The sequence below is a fragment of the Cyanistes caeruleus genome, chromosome 2 (assembly GCF_971803275.1).
Source record: "Cyanistes caeruleus chromosome 2, bCyaCae1.hap1.1, whole genome shotgun sequence".
Lineage (NCBI taxonomy): Eukaryota > Metazoa > Chordata > Aves > Passeriformes > Paridae > Cyanistes > Cyanistes caeruleus.
Genome location: NC_141702.1, coordinates 53,964,629 through 53,984,418, shown reverse-complemented (window position 1 = coordinate 53,984,418; position 19,790 = coordinate 53,964,629). Strand labels below are relative to the sequence as shown.

Below are 19,790 nucleotides of genomic sequence, written 5' to 3'. Positions count from 1 at the left end.
TTGGAATTGACATTTAAAGGATGAAATGTGTAGATTAAAAATAGCTACAAGATATACTGGTGTAATGCAAGTAACAGTGGAATTCTAGCAGTACAGATAGTCTATTAGTACAATATGCAGCTAGGAAATAAGCAGCATTCCTGAAGGAATTACAGCATATTGCTGTTGGGTAGTCATAATTATCTATTTTTCCCTTGTAATATCTTTGATTATGCCAATTTAAGACATATTTTCACAACTATTTTTAAAACAACAGTTATGTCTATCACTGCTTTTACATAGTCCCTAATGGAGCTGGCATTCATAACTAAGTTTTTTTTCCACAGCTGAGTGACACATGCATTTGGATCCATGTATTGGTTTCCTCAGGCACTGAGCACAGATAAAAACACTTTACTGTTTGCTTTCATAACACCAGCACAGACATAATGACATTACAATGGTGTTTCAATCCCAGCTAGACATGTTTATGCATTAGAGGAAATGTACATAATGGTATTACCTTATGCTTATGGCAAACTCTACTAAAAAGAGATCCATTATAGGACCAAACCCTAATTTCCTTATCTCAGAAATGCTGAACAGTTAAGTACTTCAAAGCCCTCAGACAGGAAATGAATGTAACAAAACATATCATTACTGTAGCCTGTCTTTCTGCTCTGTGCAGATTTCATCACATATGTGGTGAAAACTTCTTTCACCGGTATCCTGATATTTATCCTATCACTTCTTTCCCAGTATCCTATTATTATGTTTATTTTTTAAACTATTTTTCAACCACTTTTGAGGAAGATTTCTCAAGTATCATCCACAAGATTCTTTTTCCTTTTCTATTTAAATCACAAGCTGAATAATCTCAGTATTAACCAGATAATCCTAGAGTTGACAATATTACTGAATCAACTGGGAGATGAATTCCAAACTCGCTTAATGGACTAGAAATATATTCTTAAGATCAAGTCTTCGGTGCTGCTACTGGACAGAGAAAAATGAAAAACATGGGAAAAGCAGATATACTCATCAATTTCAGTGAGACTGAGATGGTGTCATTCTTGAGTAATGCAAGGTCTATGAAATGAAATCTGGGACTTAATATCAGTGCTGAAGCAGAAAAATACATTTTTGCTTTCACAAAAAGTCAGTGATATTATGACTCTTCTGCTTTATTAACACCTAAAAAACTTCTTGAAAATAATCTTTTGAGATTCATTCCTACAGATGTTATTCATTTACAAGTGCGTGTTTTAAATGAAGAAACAAGACACAGAGTGATAATCATCAGAATATTCTCTTTTTTCCTGAGAAATTATACTCCATTATTTGCTCTCTTTACACATATTTAGAATTAGGAAGGATTCACACTGTAGAAAAGAAATAAAAAGTAGAAAATAAAATCCCATCAATACTCAAAAGGTCATTTTTCTTTGAGAAATGGGACTCACCGAATTGGCTTGCTTCCGAGCTTGGTTTATCAGCTCTTTTATCTGAGAAATGTTTTTCCCTAAGTTATCCTGGAGTTCTTTGATTGGCTTGATTTTATCTAGCAGGCGATCAGCTTCCTTTTCTAGGTTTTTAATACTGGAATCTGCATCAGCAACTTCATAAGAAAGAACAAGGCAGAGCTTTAGAGAATAGTGTCAGAGACGAATTATACATTGCAATAATAAAAATCCAAGAAAATTCTGCATACACAATGCTCAGGAGATTGTATATGCCACTAAGAGGTACACACAGGCCAGAAAGCTAACTGAACAGAATAAGGCAATTTCAGAATGTTTAGAATCAAGTTAAAGTAGCAATAGCAGCAAACATTGGTGTTAAAGCAGGATTTTGAAGACATAACTATGCTTCAGGTCAGGATGATAGTTATGGAAAACATTTCCTGAAGCAAAATACGTTTATGAGTTTATGAATGAAATATTTGCTTTCTTCTTTGAAAAGAACCCCAAATTTTGAAGAAAAATGCTGGATTAATGAAAACTGGGTTGTTTCCATAAGTAATTTCTGAAATTACTGGGTTAAAATTAACTTGAAATGAATTCTTGAACTATCTATAATGGGCACAAATACAAAAAGGTTTTATTCTGGTCACAAGCTTAAAATTCTATATGTGTACTGAAAGCAGATTTAAAAATAGTGTCAGTAAACTGCAAATTCTTTTTTTTTTTTTTTTTGTTCAGGTGAACTAAATAATTTTCCTAAAATATTTTTGTCTTTCTTTAAGCCTCAAATTACTTTTTTGCCCCTCAACCTACAACTAGTGAATAATACACTCTCTTTGACAACTCATCAGCAGATGAGTTTGATTTTTTTTTTTTTGATTGCAACACTTGGATTGAATGAGGATGTGGGCTTTTGTGGATGACACTGAAAGGGACAAACATGCATTTACCAGAAAGATGCATATTACATAAAAATAATAGTAATTATAATAATAACAATAAAAATAATGTTTAGATAAAGCAAGAAAAACTGCATATCTAGTTTTTTGACCCAAACACTCATACCAAAACCTTCAAAATGCTTTTTAAGGTTTCATGTAAGATAAACTAGCTACCAAATCACTTTATCTCAAAGTTTTCAAAAAGTAACTCTTTAGCTATTTCAATGAATGTGAAACATAGAGGACCATGCAGAGGCTTTGATGGTAAGCAATGAGTCATTCTTTACTAGAAAATGCACACTATAAGCTGCAAGTAAGAAAAACATACGTACAGATTTCTGCAGGCAAGATATGGAGACAAAAAGAGAAAAAAACAGAGGATAACATAAGAAGATAGAAGATAACATAAGAGAATGTTTTGAAGATCTAAAGACATGTGAAGTAAAGTAAGGGACAGGATGAGTCTATAAATAACTTTTTACCTTTTAAATACTTCGTATCTATCAAAATGAGAATTCAGCACCTGAATTTTGACATATTAGAGTATACATAAAGTATAGATATAGGCTATGTCTACTTTTTCATTTATTCATTATTCATTTATTTCATGAATGCCAACCTACTCACTTCATACATCTGGAATGGTTCACCCTACATTACTTTCATTCTGTAATCTGAGTATCCATTAACATTTGGAGAACGACAGAAGTGTACTTCTGGAGAACATCTCACACCTCAGCTTCATCTGACACAAAACAGTTTGCAAGTGTTAAGACCAGTCTTCAATGCAAACAAAATAATGGTGACTGGGGACAATAAAGAGATTTTAATTTTTCAATTTTAAATTACCACTCTTGATCTCAACTAAAGTGCTAAGGTACACACAGGATGAGAGTACTCGAGCAGGGACAGATGGCCTAGTCTAGATTCAGCAGTGCCAAGAAATGACTGCTTTAAGACTGCTTCTCAGTTGTTTCCCACTACCCTGTAAAAGACAGATCTGCTGGTTCTACAGTCTGCTGTAATCTAACCACACCATTTCAATCAATAACTACTTTACATATTGTCTAAACCTGTATGCACCCAATGGCAGTGGTACTGGGGCTCACACATGTATCTCAGCTGATGAGCGAAGAGGAACTTGCACTAGGCAGGCAGTGACAAACTGCCATGGGAGATTAACTTCTTTCACCTGTACAGCAACAATTGGCAGAGGATATTTGTCCACAGAATGAGAATGACAGCCTCCTAAACTGTGTGTTTTCAGGTGCTCAGCTTCATAATGCTGAGAACAATCTGAGGAGCCCAGAATAGCTGAGAAATTAGCTCTTCATACATTTTCTAAAGACACTAGTTTTGTGGCTGTGTACTCCTATATGAGAGATGGTCTAGCAATCTACCATAAAATGTATTGTAATATAGAATTCATTTTTATTCATCCTAACCAATGTGAAAATGCTAAAGTCATTGTCACACTTGATAGGAGAATTCATGGCAAAAAAAGGGAAAAAAGCAGACAAGACCACATTCCCAGAATCTTCTTCCTTTTTTTAAATGTCTTCAGTGTCCTACCAAAAATAGTAATGTATACGAAAGAAGTCATGCATTTCTCCAAGGACTGATTATCTGATAGACTGAAGGCAGATTTAGTGCAGGGTATTTTTCTTGAATCAGGGAGTGAATTGCCAGTCAGAATCTTTGATTATTCACCTCCTAAACATTTTAAAAAGTAATCTGAGGAACAAATCTATCCATTACATGTTCATCCTTCTGACATTAGCTTTTCTTGCAAATACTAGCACTAGTCTTTAAGATTTAAAATTCTTTTCACAGAATTCTGAGTGTTCAAAGGGACCTCTGGTCCCTTTTCACATATAAGAAGCCCAGAAAATAGAAGCCCAGATAGAGAGTCCTTTTATCCCAGCATACTGTAATAATGCTATATAAGTGAAATTCTGGAGCGTCTCTGTTTCATTTTGAGATATGAAATGAAACATACAAACTGAAAAAAACCACCACCAAACAACCCCAAAAAAACAACTTACTGTTCTTGACTGGATCCTTCACAACTGCATTTGTTTTGGACACATCGTCTGTAAGTTTACTGTAGTTTTTTCTCAAGCCCAGGAGGTTCCGATTGAGATCTTTAATTTGGGCCAGGACATCATTTGCAGTATCGTTGGCTTGTCTTGCTTTGTCTTTGGCTGCCTGTATCTTTATAGCTGTATCTGTAGGTAGAAAATGGTAATTAAATGATTGCCCAGAGTGCAGAAGTAACTTTTTGGAGTACAGATATGTATCTGTGCTCCAAAAAACTCCACCTTTATTTCTGAAGTTTTGGTTCTGAAAAACCCCCAAAATACAACAGCACCTCAGAAATATGACGGAATCTTTAATAAATCATTATCATTGTCAGTCCTGCCAAGAGAAAGAAAAGAATGTCTTGATTGCCTTTTCCCATCATATCTAAGTAGTTCCTTTTGGGTCATTATAAGGGGTCATGCACCTTTCTGGCTGAAAGTTGAAGTTACTGTTACTTCTCTCTATTAGTCCCACAAATTATTTTCAGCCACACCTTAAATTATGCCATCTCTGCACCTGGGTCCTTGTCCCACATGTGATCTGTCTATCCCATTCTGAATCCTTCTGCTTTTATCTGACTCTTAGTATAGCAGGGACACAAGAATTATGTTTAAACTGCTCTCTGCTTTCTCAAATCCTTGAACAAGATATATGATGGGGTCATTTTCTCTCCCTTCCTCATTTGATCATTTTCCTGTTGGACAACTAATTTACTCCATTTTCTTATCCACACCATTTATTTGCTCTGAATTTCATTCTTAATACTCATCTGCTTGTTTTTATGAGTGTCCTTGTGCCAAGAGTAAGCATCCTGTAATTCTAATCTGCCAAGAGTTTATTACATTGATAATGATTGCATAATTCATATTACTTTTACTAGTATTTACTAGTATTATGTGTCCTAAGGTTAACAGGATTTAGAGGTCCATTTTGGTTGACTAAGACATCTATCTGTGCTCAAGACAAATACTCATGTCAGTATCTTGACCAAAACCCAAGAAATGGTACATGATGAGCATGAAATATTAAACAATCTATTTTGTGAGTCCTGATTTCGAGGACTATTAAATCTAAATCAAAACTTTTCAGTTAGCTGGAATCTTAAAGCCACAAAAATGTACAAGATGAATTTTGTAAATTGTTTTTCATGCTAAGGGTTTACTAGCAGTCTGAACCTTCCAGACCATCAGAAATCAGACAGAATACAGATTTTCTTCAGAGACTTTTATTAAAGTGAAACTTCAGTTTATGAAGTGCTTCTTGGAGAGAAAATCATAGCAAAACAGATTGATTTAAAACATTTAATTTTTAAAAACATTCATTTTATCTTTCACTATCCATTATAATGAAAGTGCGTTGTAGCTCCCTGTCCCTTGCTATCAGAATACAAAGTAGCTAACATACCAGGACTTTGGGATTTTAATGAGTATTACACTTTAAAAAAAATTTCTACAGAATAACAATTGCGCACATGTGAGACACTGAAATATTGAAGGTTAATGACTCAAGCAATGGTCCATTGGCAAAAGCAGCAAGTTGCTAAGCTAACTCCTAAAGTAAGGGGGGAGCAGAGTTTTTGGGTTTTTTGGTGGTGAAAACTCTGATTTGCATAAGAACAGCCCAGGTGTCTCACCCATCACCACAACATTACCAAAACAAAGCGACCTTTGTTTAGCAAAGAGATCTCTTTTGAGCCAGATTACGAAAAAGGGCAATAAGAAGTAAATCCTAGGAGGTGGGATAATGCTTTCCTTCATGCCAAAGGACTGTGGTATAAAACTGGCCTGCCTGGGGGCATGAATCACACAGGTCTGAAGTGTTCATTGCTTCTGAGAAGACCTCAATGGCCCATTACACTGGCAGGAGTAAGAGCAGTCATGTCTTAGAAGGGGTCACAAACCACCAAAAACCACAGACTCATTTCTGTGACCTTCCACCAGAGGACAGCACATGAGCCATAGTGTTGCATCAAACAGTTCAAAACTACCCTCCAGGGGAAGTACATGGGAGTTCCCACCTGAACCTGAATGCACCTTAACCCACTGAACTTTATGTTGTGTGGGGTTTCACCCACCCTAGATGAATCAAGACTATGACCATCACTTTGACCAAGGTACATATAAATTGCAACAGCCAAGTTTTGTTGATGGATCCACATGTGTGGTATCACTAACTCCTCTCCCTCTCCCTCTCCCTCTCCCTCTCCCTCTCCCTCTCCCTCTCCCTCTCCCTCTCCCTCTCCCTCTCCCTCTCCCTCTCCCTCTCCCTCTCCCTCTCCCTCTCTTCTTTTTCTCTCCTCTTTCTCTCTTCTTCTCCTTCATTTTTTTCTTTTTTTTATTGTCAGATTTCTATGATTAATAATCAAAATGGCTACATACATCCTTTCTACTGCAACCAAATTGTTCTAAAATTCACCTGTCATATTTATATGTCTATATACATGTACTTATACATCTACCTACCTATCTGCCTATCTATCTATCTATCTATCTGCACTGGTCAATCAGTGTCATTTCACTGTAATCTATCCCAAGGGATCTATTAACAAGAACCTCAGTCACCCTTGCCTTCAGGGGTAGGTCGAAAGAGCACAGTACTTCAGAGTCCATTGAGGAAAACCTGTTGCAGTTCTAAGCAATTTACAGGCTAAAAAATATGCACAACACCAAACAGTGGCTGGAAATGTATTATAGTGTTTCATTAAAGATTAGCTTCAAAAACATGTTTCATATATAAACAAAATACTGTTTGTCTCAGAGTGTATCATAATTTCTGATATCATAATTTTTTTCTTTCAGAAATCTGAAAACTGCAGAAGCATGGTGACCTTTACCATCCCTAAATTCTAACTGATACCATGTAAATCTTTTCAGTTCAGTTTTCTCTCTCACATTGCTCATCTTTGTCTTATAACAGCCAGTGGTCAAAGTGTGGACACAGGCAAAGATTGATGAGACAAATGTTAAGTGATGGAAAAAGAAACGAAAGAGGAGGACTGAGTCAAACATTGCAACACTTTTACAACTTACCATTAGGAATGGCTGACAGCTTTCCTAAGGTTTCATTCAATGCTCTCAAGAGAATGGAATTCTTCTCATCAGCATCTTTCAGCCTATTTTGTGTGGTGTCCAGATTATCATCCTTTTCTATAAAAAAGACATATGGTACAGATACTTTAACTCTTTATTTTCACTATCCTTTCTTTGCACATAATTTAAAATGCATAAAAACAAGCAAGCCAATAATTTTTTGTTAAGATATGAAATTGTGTAAATAAGGAAGTCCATCAGAACTTGTGGATTCACTGATCATCTTGTCCAGTGTCTTTAAGTTCCCTGCTTCCATAGTATCTAAATGTTTGAGTTTCTTGTAGTGTTGTATGCATTTATCATGGGTTTTTCAAAGGGGTGCAGAGGGAAGAACTTGTTATGATATGATTTAGGCAAATTCACACAATGATCCAATGATAGATTCAACAACTGTGATGTTAGTCATAGTCTTGATTCCTAGATTAAACTACTGCCTTTCTTCTTAAGGTGGTTGCCTGAGCTGAATGAGTTGAATGTGGTGTGAATGAAACAAGACCCATTAGGCCAGCTTGCTGTTACAATTGGAGTGTCCAGAGACGAGTTCTCTTGGATTTTCTCAAAGATGTTGACATTACATCCAAGAAAAATAAAAGATCACTAATTGTCAATATGAGATGAATACACTAATGACAGGTTATTATGAAATAAACATTCTAAATTCTTTGGGAAAACACCCACCTAATAAAAAACATTCATAGTTAAGAACTGGTTCAAATCTAAGTAAAAAACAGTACAAATCAAAGGCACAGGTGTGTCATATTTAGTACATCACAGCTGAAACTGATGTCCTCATTTACAAGTAAGTTCCTATTTTTTAGCATTTACTTTGAATAAAATATATGCAGGGTCTTTAGAACCCTATCCAGTAGAGCAATGCAACAATCCCAAAACTGAGATTCCAGCTAAACTTTATGGCTATTGAAAAAGACATTATCCAAAAGTTCAGAAGTAAAATTTGACTAAAAAATGTAGTTAGTGCTTATTCCTGTTAGTTACTTATTAGTTTCTATTGTTACTATTACTAACTTATTATTTACTATTGTAGTGGGCATTTTTCATTATTTTTCTGGATCAATAGGAAGCTCTTTGGAACAGACAGCTGGTGATTTCTTACCTTAAAGACGTATCCTACTGGGAAACTAATTTAACATCACTGGGCTTCATAGCCAGAACAGAAGAACAATTTGTAGAACAGAAGCTCAGAATGATTGTGACCTTCAGGTATGTGGCAAGTCATTTAAAAATAAACATCTGATTCAAATACCACAAATTCTAAAAAAGTATGGTTTCTTTAAATTAGATGTGCAAGGAGTAATTTGTAAAGAGAAAAATCAAACTTAATTTATATTGGCTACAAGAAATTATTAATTAAATTTTTGAAGGCTATAGGAAGACTGAAACAGCACATGGAATTTAAATGAGAACTATATATTTGTTGTTAGACCTTTTGAAATGTCATGTCAGTGCGAGGAAGAAATCTGTTTGCTTTATTTGAATTCCAGTGCCACACAGGACTGCAGGAGTGTTTGGACATAAGCCTTCACTCCTGCAAAATGCTCTGCAGAAGAACAGGACATTTGTGTGAACTGTGAGAGGCACAGTTAGTGCTAGAATAAAGTTTGGAAGAATTGCATATACTGTATGATCACTCTTCTCTCTAAAAACAGCTTTATTTTTAAATGATAGGTTATGTCCCTGCTGCTGAAGGAGGCTACTGGTAATGTGATATTGTTAAACCAAGATGCACTCATGAGATTTTGGTCTTGTATGCCCTGAGATTTTATCTGAGTTCTTTTCCTGTTAAGTAATAATACCAAAAAACTGCTTTAATTTCTAACATTTAATTCTGAAATCATGGTCTGCCTGATAATTTCTTGGTGTTTCTAGTGGAATGTTAGTGTTTATAAAGTCTGTCAATATTTCTGAGATGTTTGACTCATTTATGGTGGTGGTGTTCTAACTTTGAAACATACTTTTAAATTTTCTCTTTTTCTCCTCTCTACTCTGCCTGTCCAGCATGCTAATTATCTGCCAGTTATATTTCTGAAGAATTATGTTCCCAGACTTCTGTTTTCAGCTTTGTAACCATAGCAGCAAACTGGTCTTTATGGAATTTAACAAGGGAAGTTTTCCCTAGAAATTCTGAAATTGAACATTCAGACTTTACCTGTTTAATGTTTTTTCTTTGAATTCCTCAAATATAGTTTTACTGTGGGTGGGTTTTTACAAGTTACAATAATAAAGAAGTGTTCCTAGGGAGGCTTTTACACAATGAGAAGTGAGGACGAACTATGTCCTGTGTCAGCTTTTCAAGGAAATTGTTCATTTTTCACAGAGATATTAGGTTTTATTTTGAAGTAACTTCTTACCTTCTAATCCAGTTGACAACTTCACTAGGCACTGGACTAATCTGTTGCATGAATCACAAACAGAACTGACCTCACGTCAGCTTTTCTACATCCTTTAATTATTAGCATTTATGAAAAAAGCTGTGGCAATGATTTGAAGGCCCAAGATCCTCCAGTTAAGTGCTAAAGTTATTCAAAATACAGGCAGCTACAGTCTAACTTTCTCCAAACTACAGAACCTATCCAGCTTGGAAGAAGTTAGTAGGTCTCCACTGAAATATGCCAGGCACTGTCAACTCTCATTAAAGTGTAGGTTGAGCAGTATCATGAGACATTTATCTCAATCCTGTTTTCACTTGATTAGCTCTGCACAGAGATGGCAAAAGATGCCAATAAATGCACTGTTTGTTGCTCAAATCAGCAAAACTAGTCACGCATTGCTGAAACTAAAGCCTAAAGAGTAAGCAGGAACCTGAAGGACTTTGCATGTATCAGCCTTTGTGTTTGCTGTCTTGGGTAACACGCACAATGATTTTCAATTTCTGTTTATATTAAACAGAGCATTACAGGATACAGCATCATCCCTTATTCCTCTGCATCAATGAAGTGGAATCAAATGAAGACAAACAAAGCTGTATGCATATACTTCATCTTAAGATGAACTCGGGAATTTAGTTATTTACTGTTTGCATAGTGATTTATGAGACACAAGGTTTTACAAGTCTTTGCAGATCACATAAATAGGTGACACTGCTTAATTGCTGATGATGTGCCACCATCATGGCGGAACATACATATAGAGGAACAAAGTGGAAGCAGGTATCTTCTGACAGTATGGATAAATGCAGTTTTTCCACATGAAACTCTCCAAGAAAACATCAGTAAGGTTATGCTACCAAATGCATGTATCCCAAAACCAGGCTAAAGTTGGAAATCTACCAAGGAGCAACAAATGCATCTGTTTTTATTGACTGGAGACTGCAGAAATTAGCTGACTGTTACACACATCCCCTTCTGTTATCTTTGTGTTACTTCTTCCAAATAGCATTCTTGCTCCCCACAGTCTCATCCTATAAAGAGGAACATGGGTCACAAGCTGAATTTTTTTTCCTAAACCAAGCAAGACTTAGAAACTGGCATTAGGAACAAATAGGAGAAAGAGATGTAACTAGAGAAATGCAGCTAATTAAGTACAACTTTTTAAAAAGAGTACCTTCAGCACTGACTGCCATAATCTGGTGAATGCAACATGCCAGGTCAGCAGAAAGGCAATGCAGAGGAGAATACACAAACAAGGGATCTATCAGCTGGAAAATGTTTTAGCTAAAAAATATTCACGTGTTGTCCGACAAGACACGTCCCCCTCAAGTTGTCAATTCTTAAGCAAAAGAAATTACATTAGCAGAATTTCAGTAGCCACCTGACAGCAGTCTCCAGCTGAAGAGCTGTTTATGCATCTTATTTTCACTTTTCATTGATCAGCATTTACTCACTGGTAGCCCAAATTTCAAAATTCCTTCTTAGCCACAGTACTACATACAGATTTTGCTTCTCCCGCCAGGGTTATTCTTAACTCCTAACCCCACAGAGAGATAAATGACTAAATCTCCATTTTAATAGCTTCTGTCAGAAGCTTTGCTTTGTAAGGACTGTTTCAGCAGTCTTTGGTTGTAATATAAAACATTTCCATGATTAACAGCCATTTTATAACTCAGGTAATTGGCCACAAATCAGGGGAATGTCATAATGTAGGAAGAAAACACTCCCATCTCTATCACGGCCCAGGTGGGATTTTTGGAGTGTATATTAGTTGAGTGGCTTATGGGTCTTCATTACTTTAACTAATGTACTTCCTGTAGTGCAGACAGAGAAATTTTAAGCTAGTGATTAGTTCTGTCTACCAGATCTTTATAGAGTGCCCATTAGCCATCCTGCACTTCCAGCTGAGACTCTGAAAGGGTGGCTTTATAAGGATTCTAAGAAAATACCTTTCTCTTAGTTTGACACTGAACTCTCAATTTCTCTCATGGGAAAATCAAGACAACCAGAAGGGATTATGTTCATAATACCAGTAACATATGTTCTATGTTATTCACAATACTAATAATATCACCACTTTGGTGCAAAAGCAGTGTGGGGAATAGAAGTATGTCATTGTGTTTTCTTCTTACACATCTACATTCTGGGCACAGTGTTAACTGATCTCCATGGGTCTAGCTGTGGAGCATGGACATGTTTTATTAGATGTAAAAAGGCATACTGCCCAAGTTCAGAATGTTTGTCTTTATGAAGCACTCTAAGATACATTGAGGAGCATTAAGGAAAGCTCCATCTCATTACCCTTCAGTTTGGGGAAAAACAAAGATATAATATGTGCATTTAAAGCATTCCTGCCTGCTTGCTTTATGAATCTTTAGGCTGTTTGGACATTTTATTCTGAATTATGAAACTGTTATCAACTAAAATTTTCACTGGTACAATGGCAAAATAACTTTTCTCAAAATTCTCTGCAGTAATGGTTGTAATATATCTTGTCTCAGGGTTAAATTGAACAGTCATGTGGACACATGGAATTCATGTCCATCCTCGTAGAGACACTATTTTGATTTGTCCTTGCAAACAGGGCACTGTGCTTTACTCCACCTGCCTGGGGTGCAGACAGAGCTGTGGGCTCCACTCTGAGGTGCCAAGTCAGCTCACTGGAGCTGCGGCACCGGAGAGGCGGTGCAGCCTTTTTAGTGCTTCTTATACTCCAGCTGCAGCAAACTACAGCAGTTTGCATGCCGGACCAGAAAGCATCGCTATTTTTTTCCACTTCAGCCATGATACTGAAATTGCACACTGGCCTCTTCCCATAGTCTTGTGATTTTCTATAACATATTTCCTGAAATACGTTCATCTAGCTCCAAATCTGTACTGAATCTGGAAGAAGAGAGCTGCAATAAAGAAGACTCTAAATATACATCCAAGATTTACTAGTAACTCAGACACATTTCTTTCCCTCAGTTCAGCTACAAGAAAATAATGATGTTTTTCACTTTCAAACAGTGTATGACAATGAAATGCAATTGACTTTATGAAACATTATGCTTTATGACCTTATTAAACATTATGTTTATTTGTTCTACAGTTGGAAATACTAGTTCTGAAGTTGGAAATCCTAGAGCTGCCAAAACTAAATTAAAGTGTAATAACAGCCAAAAGATGACTAAGCTGTATAGATCACCTCCTTTATGCTGTGTGTTCTGTTTAATGTATCTCCCAAGAGGCCAAAGATAATTTTGCATGCAAAAACATGGAAGACAGGGCTCTTTTATGAAAATCTGTCTTGCTTCTAATAAGAAACAAGTTTCTTATTAGTTTCTTGGTTTAACTAAGGTAGCAGGATGGGGAAGATTCATGCATCATCTTTATGACAAGTTCAAAACCCAGCCTGGAATATTTTTCTTTTTTCTTGCCCTTACTCTTGCCCTTATTCCTGTATAATGCCTATACACAAAACAGGAGAATCCTTTTCATTGATACACTATCCAGTTTCAAATCAGGTAATGAATTCTACTTTTTTCTTATAAAGTTTCTTCATACCAGAAGCACAGCAGTCTCACAACTTTTTTTTCCCTCTATTTAGTGGTTCTGAATGCCATATACTGCACATACCTTTAACATCACTTTCTAAGGTCTTGGCTCTGTTAAGGACCCTGAAGCTTTTCTGAAGAGAGCTCCTGGCACCATCCTTCAGTGATCCTTGAGGATCAGATGTCTGTAGGCAAACAAACGAAGTGTCAAACGTACAGGAAAGTCTGAGGTCACAAAAGACATGTGATCATGATCTAAGCGAACAGCCATCTGAATTTTACATGCACATCAGTGGGCTCTGAATTACACCCTGTTGCCATAATACTACTCTAAGTACCAAAATAAAAAGAAAAACAACTAAATTTTTTTTAAATGGAATGTCAGATCCCCTTTATCAGAATATCAGAGATTACTTCATTAAAGAGAGACAATGCTTACAGTATTAAAGAAACAGATTTGACTGTAAGAGCAAAACTGTCGAAAACCAACAAACAAAACGTATTACAACTTAAATATGCATTTATCTTTCCAGCTAAGGACAAAACACCATGCAATACAGTATTTCTACCTAACTGCAGCTACAGAAACTTTACAGGCCAGACTGGAACTGATGAGTCTAATAATGACAACTGAGATTAATCTGTGGTTAAATTAAAGCATTATAATTGCTAGGTGAGTAAAGAAGTAAGAAATAGAGTTTTAAAAGCAGGGCAAACTGCAGTTAATCTGAAAGAATTTTATTACTAAGTAACCATCCTTCATCATATCATGCTACTTAAAGATCTTTCTCCTGAAGAACATCCATCTCTACCTTCAGCGCAGAGACTGATCAATAGATGGAAAGATTTTTCTAAATTAGATTAGTGTTTTCAGTCAGTAGGAAATGCTCCAGGTTCTGAACCACTTACTGTTCAGTTTGTCAGCCTGAACTCAGGTCACACATCATACTGAATACATTTCTTTGAGAATACTCCTGACAGCCAGATAACATTCTATATTAGTCATGGGTCATAGCCTTGTAACTGGTATGTAATTAAGAAGCAGCCACTTTTCATTTTCCAGGGCAGATACATAGACTCAAAAATTAACTGTGTGTCAATTAAATGACACAATTATTATTGCTATTCATTATTTTTATAATGAGCAAGCCCAGAAGTGACATTTCACATATTGCTGAAGCTCTGATGTTTTCTGACACTGTAAAGAACATATAGTGAGCTTGCTGATTCTCTTTCTTTTAGAAATCTTAGAGAATGCTTTGGATACTTTCAAAATCCAGAACCAAGCTTTTTGTTATGGGATATCACTTGGTATATAGGTTGCCATGTCACAGGGGTGTCGCTATTAAAGAGCCCTTCTATTTAGATGGTATGTAAATTTAAACTTTTATGTGACTTTAAGAGCTAAGGCACACATCACTGCCATTTTCCAAGCTCACCTGAAATATTAAGCTGTGTACACATTCCTTTCAACAACAAAAACATACACATTAGAAAAGATGAAAAATGTTAGCTTCTTACAGATTTTTCTCTACCACATGAGAACAAGCAGCGCTGGTAACAGCAAAATATAAAAAAAACCCAGGAAAAAAAAATCAAAAAAAGCTATCCAGTGAAACAAAACAAAAGACTGCTCCTGAAGGAAGAACATTTGGCCAGATTTTGTGACAGATGCATCTGTCAAATCAGATAATACTTTCAAATTTCTTTTCCCGCTAGAAACAGAACCCAGGGTATGAACACTCTGTGACCACAGACTTCAAAAATAAGGATTGTTATTATTATTATTATTATTATTATTATTATTATTATTATTATTACTACTACTACTATTATTATTATTACTATTATTACTACTATTACTATTATATAACTAGGCATGGTTAACTGGCTGTTGAAGCAGTCTATAGTCAATAAAACGAAGCTGGAAGATCATATTTACAATGCAAAATCAAAAAGTTCATCAAATCAAGATCAGTAATTGGGCATGTGCTGACAATTAGTCAGAAACAGACTTCAGCATGAAGTTAATACTCAAAAAGCCCTTTCAGGGAGAAATAAACTTGTACTTATCAAAAGCTTTATTTTATATTTTTTAAAAACAATTTTGAAAACGAGGATAAATTAGGACATCTGATCGTGAAAACGTACTTTTTTTACTAGTTTTTCTTGTGGTTCATGAGATGTCAAATTAAGAAGCAGTCAGTAATTAAAACCCAAATCTTTTATGACTTTGTGTGAGTTTGGATACTTGTGGCAAGACACTGGGTCAGAGTGAACCACAATTTAGTAAGATTTACAGCCAACACAGTTTGATATTATATTCTAAATTGGGACATATACAGTAATAAAAAAAAAGAGAGAATAAAAAAGAAAAATAAAACAAAAACAAAATTGTGATTCAAAATAAATTTGAAAATTTTAAGTTTTCTGGAATTTAATTTATTCTAATTCTGTCTCTTCCAAAATGTCCATAATCTGCAGATAGTACCTTCCTCTCCCTGTGCCCTTCTTCATGGCCCCTACCCACCCCATGCAAACCCTGTGCAGTTTGAATCTCAGCTTCATCTTCTGGCAGAAGTGGGACCATGTTATGTACCCAAACAGTGCTGTCTCAGTCATAGTTTAGAGGCACAAATGCACTGGGGCAGTGTTGAGGATCACATGAACTTACACAGGTACAAGTTTTGTAGGCCTCAGTGCTAATTCAAATGAGTTTAAAATAGTTCTGCCTTGCTCTTAAATTATTTTCACATACACTTATATTGTGAAGTTATCTTCTATGAAAGAGATAGTGTTACTCTCATTTCTACCAGTCCTGAAGATGGATGCCAAAAATGATTTCCACCTCAGGGCATCCTCACAAAGATATTTAGGCAGCTTTATGTAAGGAAATCTAGACACCCAACAGAAACTGGACACCGCCTACACCAAAGAAAGTCAAAATCAGAGAAGAAAGCAGGACCCTAAAAACGATGTGTCCCCTGTGCTTCCTACAGTCCCCAGCCTGTAAACCCTCTCTAAAAAGCCTAAGAATAATCCACTCTTTAAAATTATATAGTGTAAAACTAAGATTCTGATCTAAGAGATAAAAACAGAGTATGTTAACCTTACTCCTATCAGTTACTGCCTAATTAATGGAATGCTGAAATTGCCTGAATGCTAAAGACTTTTCATTTCTGATGAATTTATTTTGTTTTCAAAAGGGAGAGCAAATCCATCATAAAAAGCTCAGAAGGAATTTTTCTGTCATATTTTTAATACATTTTTTTTCCAGTCCTCAGGCTTCCTGTAATCAAGATGGATTTTAAGCATCTTTTCATTCATGCTTTTAGAAACATTAGATCAATTTGAAAATGAGGCCATTTTTCCATTATAAACCAAAAACCAAAAACCCCTTGAGCTATCACTAAGGTTCTTGTAAATAATCATAAATGAATAATCTCATAAACAATCTTATAAAATAATCTATTCTGCACATTCAGTGATGTACAGATTAGACCCTAAAACCGAAACCTGTCCTTACCATCTCTGGTTCACACACTAGCTTGTTGCTGTCGGGAAACCTTCATTCTCCTGTCCCAACATTATTCCTAGTGAATGGGAAAGGTGAGGATCAGGGATGCACAGAGAGCTACAGCACTTTTCTCCATTATCTGCTCACAGCTGGACTCAGAGTCTTTAACAGAAGAGAGGCATCCACAACAGCTCTCATACGGAAGAGAACATAGCTCTTTCAAAAATAGGGAGGGGAAAGATCTGATCTCCATCTTTTACACAGGTTCCCCACAGCAACTTCTCAGAAAGTTGGCAACACAGTTTCCAGGGGCTTATGCTGCCTTCTAGGAGCAGATTCATCAGTGCTGCCTTCTAGGAGACTTTTTGAACCATTTTTCTCCAGACAGCCCTGACTGAGGGCACACTTCTGGTCTTGTGCTGAAGCTCAGCTAAAATCTCCTTAGGACCTCCAGAAAATGAGACCCTGATTTACCTGGTTACCAGTTAAACTGTTCACCTAGGACGTGCAAACATTCAACAGTCTTTAAATAAATACAAGGAAAAAGAATAAAGAAGTGATGACTGTAGTTCACAATTGACATATTTTTAAAATCTGGCTCAAAACCTTCAAATGATCATTTAAGAAATAACAGCTAAATCTATTGCTCTGCAGCAATTTGACAGTAAACCACCAATGACCTCTATATCAAGACAATTACATTTAAAAGGCATCAGCTGCCTCAATTTTCTTCCTCATCAACTAGATCCCCATTTAACATATACTGCTCATAAAAAAACCAAGCTCCCTCTACTGAATACATGCAAAGGAGATGCTGAAAACATCACCTTAATTTTTTCATCTCTTTCCTTGCTACTCACTTGCTTCTATTTACATCATATTTTCCATCTTGAACTACATCACTTAAATTATCAATCCCCTTTCTCTCTAAGATATAATCACCTAGTGATACAGACATTTTTGTCACCATCCTGTAATTGCTAGCTTTGTTTCTTTATTGCTCTATGTGCCTTTTTTTTTCCCCTGTTCACTCCGTGAAACAGCTGCCTGTCCCACTCATTCCAAGTCGTCAAAGGAGAAAAAGAGAGCACGTATTAAATCTTAATGAGACGGAAAAAACAAAAAAGACCAGGCCCTTATTTACTTCTGTGTGTAATTAGGCATTCTGGTGAAATAAAGAACCATTTACAGAGAACTAGCACATTAGTGTGAGGTGAATTTTTTTTTATCAAGAGATAAAAACAGTAGTTAGTGTTATTTGAAAAAAAAAAAAACACTGAAAATATAAACAGCCTACAAATACTAAAATATTTGTGCAGTGGCTAGTTCACTTTATCCCTCTGATGAATATAGACCTTTACAATATGTGATTAATTTTGCTATTCTCATAACCCATGACTGAAGTAGCACTCTGCAAGCCACCTTTATTCATGTACAAGTGCTGTAACTAAAAGTTATTTCTGCTCATCTACATGTTTCTATATCAAATATGAGTTCAGGCAATCTCGTATTATATTGTCACTGCCTCATGTTTCTGTATGCACATGAAGTGCATGTCTGACCAACTCCCACACATTAGCCATTAACTCCTCTGATATCTGACATAAAAGATAATTTTGGCTATGCTATCAATGCTTTCTGCTCATCAAGGAGCTGAGACCCTCATTGTGACTCAGGCTGGAGAGCTGACTTTACCTTACAATCCTATTTTTAAAAGCTTTCTTCATTTTCTCTGGAAATTTGCATGTGCTACCTCAAAGTGAGAATAAGATTTCTCTGAAAAACTGGTAGAGTTCACAAAGTGAATAAGAATTTCCATTCGCCTCCTACAATTCTCCATTTCTAGAATTCTGGCCAGGTGCATGCAGTTCATCTGATGTGCAGAGAAGTGCCTCCAAGTATTTTCAGGGAACTAGGTTGAAGAGTTGATTAAGGTAGGGAGTTCTTTATATTTAATGAATGTATTACCCACATCTAAACTAGCACTATTGAATATCAAACAGCCTACACTCCTGACTCAAAGCTGTTGGCTTGGCTTGAGCCATACACAGAAACCAAAAGGTGGAAGACAGAAGGAGGAAAGTAAGGATAGTAAATAAAATGGTGAAGAAAAGTAAGGATCATGAGCTAGGAAAAATAGGGATTGTCTGAAGATACATGTAGACAGAGGCATAGCTTTCTGATCATGAAAGAAGAATGTTTGACAGCAAAGGTCTTCACATAAAGGTTTAAGATGGCAAAACATGGATCTGAGATCAGGTGTAACACATTCCACAAAAAATCTAAACCTTCTTCTCAATTTACTCAATTTTCCTTACCGATTGCATGGCTTCATTTGCAAGAGCCTTGGCTTCCTTGGCAACCCTTTCAGCTTCCTCTGTGTAATCCTTGATGTTAGTGTAAGCATTGAAAGCACGTGTGGCATTGAAAGAGAGGTTTTTGGCTTCAATAAGGATTCTGTTGGGATGGGGAAAGTAAACACACCATTAAACCTGCTGTCAGAGCTCAACAGAACAGAATATTCTACATTTTCAGACCCAATGGCCTGCATATCTAAGGCTATTTCTAAGGTGTTTAGAGAGCAACATGACATTAGAGATTCCAGGAGATCTGGCATCATGTATTTAATGGAATTCGTATTTTATCTGTGCAGAAAGACATAAAGAACAATGTTTGCTAAAAGAGGAACTTCTGTGAGATAAAAATAGATCAGACACTGAGAAATGATAGCACTGTGCTTAATGCTCTAATACAAGTAACATATTCATCACGTGGGTTTTTGGGCTATGTGCTGAG

The 19,790-nt window shown here is 36.1% G+C and overlaps 1 protein-coding gene across 4 annotated transcripts in view; it reads right to left on the bottom strand.

Annotated features, from left to right (window-relative positions):
* Positions 1 to 19,790, bottom strand: part of LAMA2 (laminin subunit alpha 2) — a 336,473-nt gene that overhangs the window by 41,737 nt on the left and 274,946 nt on the right. For all 4 annotated transcript variants that reach the window (XM_086877039.1, XM_086877040.1, XM_086877041.1 and 1 more), the window contains 5 exons: positions 19,313 to 19,451; positions 13,560 to 13,662; positions 7,495 to 7,611; positions 4,429 to 4,611; positions 1,443 to 1,597 (listed from right to left, as the gene is read on the bottom strand). In XM_086877039.1, coding sequence (XP_086733165.1) covers positions 1,443 to 1,597; positions 4,429 to 4,611; positions 7,495 to 7,611; positions 13,560 to 13,662; positions 19,313 to 19,451 — 697 coding nt within the window. The remainder of the gene's footprint in view (positions 1 to 1,442; positions 1,598 to 4,428; positions 4,612 to 7,494; positions 7,612 to 13,559; positions 13,663 to 19,312; positions 19,452 to 19,790) is intronic.